The 11,127-nt window shown below is 40.4% G+C and overlaps 1 protein-coding gene across 2 annotated transcripts in view; it reads left to right on the top strand.

The window, feature by feature from the left end:
* Positions 1-11,127, top strand: part of SUCLA2 (succinate-CoA ligase ADP-forming beta subunit) — a 65,932-nt gene continuing 54,805 nt past the window's right edge. The window contains exons 1-2 of one of the 2 annotated variants that reach the window (XM_003913856.4): positions 1-170; positions 5,410-5,590. In XM_003913856.4, the coding sequence (XP_003913905.1) occupies positions 81-170; positions 5,410-5,590 (271 nt within the window). In that variant the 5' untranslated portion in view covers positions 1-80. The remainder of the gene's footprint in view (positions 171-5,409; positions 5,591-11,127) is intronic. The other variant, XM_009191916.3, reaches the window with a different exon arrangement.

Below are 11,127 nucleotides of genomic sequence, written 5' to 3'. Positions count from 1 at the left end.
CTGCAGAGAGGCTGCGCCTTGGGCCGCCTAGCGCCTGTGCGCCTGCGCGGGGCGCCGAGTGGACGGGGTCCGACTCAGAAATGGCGGCCTCCGTGTTCTACGGACGGCTGTTGGCCGTCGCTACCCTTCGGAACCACAGGCCTCGGACAGCCCTGGGGGCCGCTGCTCAGGTAATGCCTTCCAGCCCACTCTCATCTCGAGGATCGGCAGGAGAAAGGGTGAGGTGTGAGGGGTCTCGTGGCCCGACTCGGGGTCACTTCGCCGGCAGTGACATTTTTTGGGTGCCCTGCAAGGCCCTCGGGCTACTTGCCCGGGAGTGCTGCTCGCCAAGACTACGAGCGAGCCCAAGTTTGCGCCGCGCTGCCCCAGCCCTTAGTCCGCGAGGAGCCGGGACGGCCCGGCCGTGGCTGCTCCTGCAGTTTCTGAGGGGTGGGCGGGAGCAGGTGGGCTCTGAGTGAAGGTGAGGGGGTCAGGACAGTCTGCTGCCATTCCCGCGTCTGGCGCGGTGGGCTGAGACTTGAGCGGCCCCTCTTTGGACAGAGGGGAATGCCCTTCAAATGTACTTTTGTGTTTCTTGGGAGCTGTCATAGGTGGGAATGTCAGAGGACCAGCGGTGTTTGCTGACTTGCCTTCTCTGGGGCAAAGTAGGGAAGTCTCCCCTCTCCTCCCAGTAGTTGTATGCTGTTCTACTTGTTAATAGCAGTAATAAGATTATGTTTTCTACCTAACCAGTTGGAGAGGTAAGAAAATATTCTTCTTTTGTATAGCCTTATTTCTGGATAGGCTATAGCATAGTAGTTACTAGCTTTGTTTTGAATATTTGATGTGTGCCAGGTAATGTGCTAAGCGCTTTATGTGTAGTCTCTCAGGTTTTTCAGCAACTGTGAGGAAGTCATTCAATACCTGCATCATTGTTGAACATACTATGGTTAAGAGAACAAGTAATTTGGACTAGGTCATATAGGAGGTAAAATCAGAGCTGAGATTTAATCCCAGAGCTGTCTGGTTCTAAAGCCTGTGTACTTGAGTCGGCTCGACAACTTTGAAAACAAACATCTTTCTTCCAACTTTTACAACAAAAACTTGTGGAAGCGCATTATTGGTGTCCTAAGTCAATTCCAGAGTTTTAGTTTTTTTTTCTGAAGTAACTCTTAATACATGTCATAGTATGCATTGATTTGGGGCCCTCCTGCCGCTACCTTTTTTTTTCTTCATTTTTACTAAAGTTTCGCCGGGCGCGGTGGCTTACACCTGTAATCCCAGCACTTTGGGAGGCCGAGGTTGGCGGATCACGAGGTCAGGAGATCGAGAACATCCTGGCTAACACAGTGAAACCCCGTCTCTACTAAAAATACAAAAAAATTAGCCAGGCGTGGTGGTGGGCGCCTGAGGTCCCAGCTACTCGGGAGGCTGAGGCCGGAGAATGGCTTGAACCCGAGAGGTGGAGCTTACAGTGAGCCGAGATCCCGCCACTGCACTCCAACCTGGTCGACAGAGCTAGACTCTGTCTCAGACAAATAAACAAAAAGTTGTTCATACTTTCAGCCTAGGGGTAGTGAGTTCTGTGAGTTTGCTTCCCAAAAGAAGGAGTGACTTTTTGGCCTTGAACTTCCTTCTTGTGAGTCTTACAAGAGTGCCATTTAGTTTTTAGAAAATGGGGAATTTGGTGACACATACGTTTTCATTCTAATCAAAATCTTTATCTTTTTGGAAGTTCATTTAAAAGGCTTCATTTCTCCATATGGAAATATCTAGTACTATTTTCATTATTCCAGTTGCTCTCTTCTACCCTGCTGTTAAGAAATGCAGCTCTAGAGTTTGGAAGGACCTTAGTCTAACCCTTTGCTTTTGTAGATGAGGACATAGAAGTACAGAGTCTTAGGAAACTTGTTCAAGGTCACACATTTAATTTAGCAATTTGTTTTCAACATTTTTTTTTTTCCCTTGAGACAGAGCCTTGCTCTGTTGCCCAGGCTGGAGTGCAGTGGCTCAATCTCGGCTCACTGCAAGCTCTGCCTCCCGGGTTCACGCCATTCTCCTGCCTCAGCCTCCCGAGTAGCTGGGACTACAGGCGTCCGCCACCGCGCACGGCTAATTTTTTTTTTTGAGGTAGAGTCTGGCTCTGTCGCCCAGGCTGGAGTGCAGTGGCCGGATCTCAGCTCACTGCAAGCTCCGCCTCCCGGGTTCATGCCATTCTCCTGCCTCAGCCTCCCGAGTAGCTGGGACTACAGGCGCCCGTCACCTCGCCCGGCTAATTTTTTGTATTTTTTAGTAGAGACGGGGTTTCACCGTGTTAGTCAGGATAGTCTCGATCTCCTGACCTTGTGATCCGCCCGCCTCGGCCTCCCAAAGTGCTGGGATTACAAGCTTGAGCCACCGCGCCCGGCCTGTTTTCAACGTTTTATTAAGTTCTCTGACCCTCCTCCAATTTCTTGATATCTTTAGCCTAGTGTATCTTCGTTGAAAATACGTATTTCAGCATATGTCTTTGAGAATAAGGACATTCTTCCAAATAACCACAATATAATGATCATACTTAGGAATTCAACATTGCTGTAACATGAATATATATAGTTTAGATTCGGATTTTTCTAGTCATCCCCAAAGTGTTCTTTATAGACATTAGATTTTTAAAAATTTAAACTTGGAATCAGACCTTATGACATTTTCTCTGATCCAACTAACCAATTAGGTGCCACCTAGTGATTTACATGCTAGTGACCTATGTATTGCAGTTGTTTATTTACATGCCTGTGAACTCTGTGGCTGGGACCCTGGTGTCTTTATTCTTTTAATGTCTGTAGTCCACTGTCTGGTACACAGTCATCAAAAAAATATTTGAGTGTGCCGGGCGTAGTGGCTGACACCTGTAATCCCAGCACTTGGGAGGCTGAGGCGGGTGGATCACGAGGTCAGGAGATCGAGACCATCCTGGCTACCATGGTGAAACCCCATCTCTACTAAAAATGAAAAAAAATCAGCAGGGTGTGGTGGCACGCGCCTGGGGTCCCAGCTACTCCGGAGGGTGAGACAGGAGAATCGCTTGAACCCAGGACATGGAGGTTGCAGTGAGCCAAGATTGCGCCACTGCACTCCAGCTTAGGCGACAGAGTGAGACTCGGTCTCGGAAAAAAAAAAAAATTTGAGTGTATGACTATTTTTGCCAGGCTTGTGCTGGTTACTCCCCTACCCACTTATTTTTATTATTATTTTGAGGTATAATTTATGTACAGTAAGATGTACAGCTAAGTAGATAGCTAGATTAATTTTTATGTATGTATTCACCTGTGTAACCATCATCCACATCAAGATATACAATGTTTCCAGCCCTCAGAAGGCTCTCATGTCTTCTCTCTTATCAATACTCCCTGACAGAAGGTAGCAACTAATTCTGACTTCTGTCATCATAGGCTAATTTTGACTGGTTTTGAACTCTGTAAAAATAAATCATGTAAGTATATATTCTTGTTTCTGGCTTCTTTCCCTCTACATTATGTTTGTGAGATTAATCCATTGATATGTAAGCCATAGCACTTTTTTTCTTTTTATTTTTCTGTAGTATACTATTATATACATATACCATAGTTTATCCATTCTTTTGTTGATGGGCAATCAGCTAATTTCTGTTTTCTGTCTGTTATAAATAATCCTGCTCTGGACATTTTTATATGTGCCTTTTGATAGATGTAAGGACTAATTTCTTTTTTTTTTTTTTTTTGAGATGGAGTTTCGCTCTGTCACTGTCACCCAGACTGGAGTGCAGTGGCACAATTTCGGCTCACTGCAAGCTCTGCCTCACGCCATTCTCCTGCCTCAGACTCCCGTGTAGCTGGGACTACAGGCGCCCGCCAGCACGCCTGGCTAATCTTTTTGTATTTTTGGTAGAGACGGGGTTTCACTGTGTTAGCCATGATGGTTTCCATCTCCTGACCTCATGATCCGCCCGCCTTGGCCTCCCAAAGTGCTGAGATTACAGGCGTGAACCACTGCACCCGGCCAAGGACTAATTTCTATTGATCTATACCCAGGAATGGGATTTCTGAGTCAGAAGGTAGAGGCATGCTAAACAGTAGTTTGAGAGGTTGCTGGCTTTTTTCTTTTTTCTTTTCTCTTTTCTTTCTTTCTTTTTTTTTTTTTTTTTTTTACTTATTTATTTATTTTTTAGACAGGGTCTTGCTCTGTTGACCAAGCTGGAGGACAATGGTGAAATCACAGCTCACTGCAGTCTCAAACTCCTGAGCTGAAGCCATCCTCCTGCCTCAGTCTCAGGAGTAGCTGGGATTATATGTGTAAGCTACTGTGCCCATCTTGGTTGCTGGCTTTTAATATTGAAGTGACACTAAATCAAGGAATTGAGCTACCTAAGTCAAATGTTACCAAGGATTTTAGCTTGCTAAGTGAATCAGAAATAAATTGCTATTATATATGATTGATTTGTAAGACTAGTAGTTTTCATAACTGTAGGGTTCTTAAGAATCAACTGAGTGACTTGTTATGAATGCAGATTTCCTTGGGCCCAGTCCAGAGATTCTAATTTTGCAGCTGAGAATGGATCTCAGGAATCAGCAGTTTACAAACAACCCAGTTCATTTTGAGGCAAAAGCTCATGAACCTACTTTAAGAAACAGATTGTTTATTGGATCTCTTTAAATTTAATTCTTATGACATTGTGTGTTTCATATGAACCATGTTTCAGTATACCTCATTCTGTATTGAGATTATGGAAATGTGTGGATAACACTTAAATGCGTGATTCCATTGACCAGTCATAGGGTACAGGCTGCCAGTGGGAAGGAGGTGTGACTTTGGGCAAGTAGTCTCCAGTGAGAGGACTTGGCTGAGAGCTATCAGCAACCAGCACTCCCAGCAGCGGCAGCTGGGGCTATGAATGCCTTGGTCCTGAATGGGGAGTGCTGGGGGGATATGGGCAGCATACTGCAATATCCACTACAGATGAAGCCATGGTTTTGAGTATCGAGTGTATGAAAGAGTAATGGTACCAAATTATTTTATTTTTACATATCTAGTGTCAGGTGACTTGTTAGGTGCTGGAGGAATGGTAGAGAGAAGAAAATTGGGAAGGAGTTTTGGTTTGGTGGAAAAGATGAGATTGGTTTTAGATCTGCTGAATATGGCATTGAGGTAGGACTGCCCTGTAGACCATTGGAGATACGGTAGTAAAGCTGAAATCTAAAATAAAGAAGAGAGATGATAAGGAAATAATTAAAACAACAGTGGTAACAGTGATACTTAGTTGATAGGCTAGCTTTTAGTTTTATGTTGTAATTCAGGTACTCTGAATATTGTACTTTGATAAAACAGTTTTGTTATAGTTATGAAGAACCAAGTAGTTAACAAGACTGACTGCCAAATCACTGTCATATATAAATATGTCCCCAATCTTTCTAGGTTCTGGGAAGTTCTGGATTGTTTAATAACCATGGACTCCAAGTACAGCAGCAACAGCAAAGGAATCTCTCACTACATGAATACATGAGTATGGAATTATTACAAGAAGCTGGTGTCTCCATTCCCAAAGGATGTGTGGCAAAGTCACCAGATGAAGCTTATGCAATTGCCAAAAAATTAGGTACTAAATTAAGAAAAACTTTTGCCACCTTGACATGAGAGCTCCGAGAAGATTTCAAGTTTAGTTTTGGTTTGATAACAACTTTTAACTTTTTTTTTTTTAAGTACATTTTCTTTGCTTAAAATAGAAGGTAGAACTTTATGATTATTGAAATTCTAAAATTATTATTGTTATTATTATGCACTCCCATAGTGCCAGTGACGTGGGAGTCCCTTACATTGGCATTAGGAAGCTGAAGTCCTGTTTTTAGTTGGAATATAATTATGGGGAAGGGAATTCTACTGCTACTACTCTAACTACTCTGGAGCTTAAAGGATGGCAGTTGTGATGATTCTTTGGGGAAATGGTGAAGGAAAATCTTAGCTGTTAATGTGCCTATAAGGAGAGGTCCAGTGCTTCCCCTTCCATTTTTTGTCATGAAAAATATGGAACCAAAGGGGAACAAAAAGTAGAGTGCTAGAATGTAAACTCCATGAGAACGGAGTTTCTTTTTCTTTTCTTTCGTTTTTTTTGAGACGGAGTTTCATTCTTATCACCCAGGTTGGAGTGCAATAGTGCAATCCTGGCTCACTGCAACCTCCGTTTCCCAGGTTCAAGGGATTTTCCTGCCTCAGCCTCCCAAGTACCTGGTATTACAGGCACCCACCACCATACCCGGCTAATTGTTTTGTATTTTTAGTAGAGATAGGGTTTCACTATGTTGCCCAGGCTGGTCTCAAACTCCTGACCTCGTGATCCGCCCACCTCGGCCTCCCAAAGTGCTGGGATTACAGGTGTGAGCCACCATGCCCAGCCCGAGTTTCTTTTTCTTATTTGTTCAGTGATACATCCCAAAATCTTAGAAGAATGCCTTACACTTAGGTAATCAATAAATACTAAATTAATAAATATTAAATGAATTTAATAGTTGCCCATGTTTATTAGCAGATTCCTTTATTGATAACAGAAGCCTTGATAGCTTTTGTTAATTTCAGTTTCTTAAAAAAATTTTGATTTCAGAAAATAAGCTTACATTTTTAAAGATTTAGCATGAAAACATGAGCTGATGTACTAGCCATGCACTGCATTTTCTTTTTAGCAGTATTTTAAATCCCACCAATTTTATGTAGATTAGCATGAGTCATCTCTCTTCTATGTACATTTAATTAATATGACTTTAATATGATTTGTTGAATACTTTGCTTTTATGTTTTTAAAGAAAGATAAGGAACATTTTCAAAGTGTTTGAAATTTTAAAAGTATTCATCTTGGGTAGTACTTATTTGTCTCTAGACTGGATTTTTGTTTCAAAATTAAAGATATATACAAGTTAAGAAAACTGTCAAATAAGCTGTGTTTTTGAATGAGATGACCGTGATTTCCTTGACTTGGAAGCATGATTTTTCATTTATAGTTTGCTAGTTATTATTGTTGTTAATCAGAAAAAATTATTTTAAATCAGATTACAAGCCAACTTTTTATTAAGCAAAAGCTTTGTATAAGTTCATACTAATTGTGGTGAAATTTTTGTTAATTAATGGTGACCTATAGTTGGAACTTCTGCATAATGTTAATAGAACCTGATTTATATATAATTACGTCAGTAAAAACGGTTTTCCCCTTGTTTCCAGATTTCAAAATTCCAAAAAAACCACTTTTTTAAGAGATAGGGTCACTATATTGCCCAGGGTAGTCTCAAACTCCTGGGCTCAAGTGATCCTCCCACCTAGGCCTCTAAGTAGCTGGAACTACAGGCACATGCCACTGTGCCTATCTATTTTTTGATTGTTATAATTGGTTTCTTTAACTAGTTTTCCATATATTTTCTCATTTAGTCAAATTCCATTGTTTTGTCAGAAAAAATAATTTGCATAGAAACTTTTTCATAAAATGAATAGTATTTATTCAGATGCCAATCTGTTTTGATTATGCCTTATAAAAACTTTTAATGATTCCTAGGTACAGAAGAAAGAAATAATATGTGCAGGATAAACTGTAACTATGAGTATTTCTGGCAAGTTCTCTGGGACTAGAACTCACAAGTAGTAAGAAGCAGGTAGGCAGCTCTGATTTTGAGCCCGTTGGAACAGATACCTTGTTCATTTAGAAAGTGTTTTTTGTCAAAGAATATTGCAAATGATGATTATAGTGTGGGAGTGAGACTAATAATTAACAAGAAAATTTAAATCTAGAGGAGCAGAAATGCTACTTTGTAAAAGATAAATTTAGAAACTTTGACGAAAACATGGAGGACAATTTTGTGTTTTTAGTGAGTCATTGATAACAAAAGATAACGGTTATGGGATCTAGTTGCACAAGGTGTAGAATGAGGGACCTTAGAAGTACACCTGGTTTTGTTCATCTAGCTAGCAATTCCCAGTACTGATTCCCAATACTTCAGGGTGATTTTTGCTGTTTAAGTTTCTGCGAAATTCACAAAATGCTAATTCTTATTTCATAAAAACTCTTAACTCAGCGCTTTGCTCAACAAGTGATATAATAGAGTATAAATGCTTTACAGGTGTGCCAAAGTATTGTCTCTCCCCAGTCCTGTGGTGGCAGGAGAAGTTGAGTTAGCATGGGGTTTGGGGCCACTGAGCCTCTCTACCCAGTATTTCCTACCATGTCCATCATTTTCTGTTTGTGTGATGATGTGAAAAAAGTTGAGAGACATTGTCCTGGAGGTATTCACCTGTTGTGAATAATTGAGGTTAGGAATGGAGGAATGGTTAGAAAGAAATCTAATTCTAATATTTTAAAAGACTATATGCGTCCCCAAAATGAAGGTTGGTGAGCTTGAAGATCATGAACTTTCTGGAACAGATTATCAAAGGGATGGTTGTTAGCACAGATAAATGTAGTAGATATAATTTGGGGTCAGTTTTGAGAGCAAATTATCTCTTTCTAACAGTTCATAATTCAAGAAAATATGATTTTAGTAAGGATTTGGCAGAATTTCTGTTGTTGTTTTGTTTCTGAGATGGTGTCTTGTTCTGTCACCCAGGCTGGAGTGTGGTGGTGCGATCATGGCTCATTGCAGCTTTGACCTCCTGGGCTCAAGCGACTTCTCCGGTCTCAGCCTGCTGAGTAGCTGGGACTATAGGTGTGCTCTACCATGCCTGGCTAAGTGTTGTATTTTTTCTTGAGATGGGGTTTCACCATATTGCCCAGGCTGGTTTCAAACTCCTAGGCTCAAGCAGCCCACCCACTCTTGGCTTCCCAAAGTGCTGGGACTACAGGTATGAGCCACTGCGCCTGGGCACACAGATTTGGCAGAATTTTTAGAATTTCCCTATTGACTATAGAAAGATAGTTTGGCTTCTAGTATATTTAAGATGGAATCCCTATCTGGTTGAATAGATACATGTAAAGGATGCTGATTAATGAATGTCAGTCTGGAGGGAGATTTCTGATGGCATATAATAGGACTTTACCTTCTTTTTTTCTTCTTCTAAATATTTATTAGTTAGATGCCTGTATACAAGGAATGCTTAAAATGTTTGTGAGTGACTAACGGTAGGTGGGATAGTGATTGTGTTTTAGAGAGACAGTCTTGGGATCCAAAAAATATCTTGTCTGACTAGAACAAAGTGCCAAATGTAGTAAGACTGCAGGCTGTATGAGGGCAGGAGAGGTCTCACTCACTGTTGTATCTACAGCAGTAGCACAGTGTCTGGTATATAGATGAACCTGTTGAGTGAATTAATGGAATTGAATAAAATGTTTGTTTCAACCAGTTGTCCTCAGACTTCTCTTATCCTTCTTCCCTTCTTGATAGTTGATGAGACTGTATTTTATGAATTTTTTTTTTTTTTTTTTGCTTTCGTTGTGAAGGGCTTTTTTTCTTTTTTTAAAGGAACTTTTGAAGAATCATCTTTTGCCCTTAAAGACTTTATATTCCTAAAGAAAGGAAATTGACACTTTGTGGGGAAGAGAAGAACATTCTGTCTTGCAAAATGTTTTTGAAAAAATAGAGCTTCATTACTCTTACTTAATAGGTCAGTGTGTTAAGTTAGTGTGTTAAGTTCCCAGTTTAATGAATAGGAATGATTGAATTTAGCTCAGTAAAGTACAGTGTTAACTATGTTTTTTACATTACATTTGCATTGTTTGCATTGTAGTTATCTTCTTTGGATATAAACAAGTATTTCTTTGGATATAAACAAATACTTAAAGTGCTGGAAAACCAGGACTTGACAGGTAAACAGAAACAGGTGGAATAAATAGTGGCTGCTCCTTTCCGTTTGGATATAAACTCTAATTTGCCACAGTTCAGAGACTACCTGTAGTATTCTCCATAAGAACGTAATTGTTTGTTTCAAGGAAATTTCTAAGTTGTTTCTATTCATTACCTAATATTAGTTGTGATACCTTGTGAATGGTAGAGACAGGCTCATTGAAAAGAGTCTGTCTTATCTAAACAAGGTACTTTTTCTAATCAGCTCTAATTGTAGTACTGTACACCCAGTTTTTCCAGTTCTGAGTTTTCGTAAGAGCAGTGAAAAATCCAGATTTATAAGAATTCTGTTAATATTTTTAAATGTTCCTTTTTTTCAACATTCAGCAAAATATTATGTGCTAGGAACTCTCCCAGACGCTTATTAACATTATGAATAAAATAAAGATTCTGCCCTCCTGGTCCTCTTTTCCAGTGGGGAAGCAAAACAACAAATGATATATGTAAGAAAATTACTTATGTACGAAGGTGATGAATTCTGTGGCGGAAAAAAGTGGAGTAGGTAAGGGGGATTGGTCACAGGTGGGCAGGTTAGTAGGGTAAGCTTCATGGGCAACATGAGATTTAAAGAGAAACTTGAAAGATGGGGGGCTTTTCTTTCCCAAATGGACACCTAGTGAAGAGTATTCTAGGCAGAGGGTGCATTAGAGCCAAGTCCTGAAGGCAGGAACATGCCCAGGAATAGTGAGGAACTATAGCGCAGTTGGAACTGAGTGAGCAACAGGGAGGGCCTAAGAGATAAAAAGGGTAGAGAGTATTATAGGGTGTAGAGGGTATTATAGGGTCTTCTAGGCCATTGTAAGGACTTTCTCGTATATATACTCTGAGTGAGATTGGCATTCAGTGCAAGGTTTTAAGTAAAGGAATGGTGTGCCTGCTTTGGCTGCTGCCTTGAGAATATTCTGTAGGGGACAAAGGTCATATAGGTAAGAGATAGTGGTAGTTGGGATCAGAGTCTAAATTGCAGGTGATGAGGAATGGTGAAGATTCTGGATTAATTTGAAGATAAAACCAGTATGATTTCCTGGCTGAATGGAAGTGGGGTTTGAGAAAGACAAGTTTTTTAAACACTCTCTTGACTGACTATGCACAGGGTCATGATCTGGTTTAAATAGCATGCATTTCTGATGAAGGCTTACATCAGTAATTTTCTAAAGGGTCTTTTAAAATAATTGTTAATGTGTAAACTTTAGGTTATTTTTGTTTGGTTTCAAACTCCATTTCCTACCTCATTTATTTGGTTGGTTCATTCTGCTTGATAAGTGCGTCGTGGAGTGACATCCTAGTTGTAGAGGACCCTACTTCAGTCTGTTCAAATCCA

Source organism: Papio anubis, chromosome 15 (genome assembly GCF_008728515.1).
Source record: "Papio anubis isolate 15944 chromosome 15, Panubis1.0, whole genome shotgun sequence".
NCBI classification, from domain to species: Eukaryota; Metazoa; Chordata; class Mammalia; order Primates; family Cercopithecidae; genus Papio; species Papio anubis.
The sequence above is the reverse complement of the archived record's forward strand: the minus strand, read 5'-3'. Positions and strand labels throughout refer to the sequence as shown.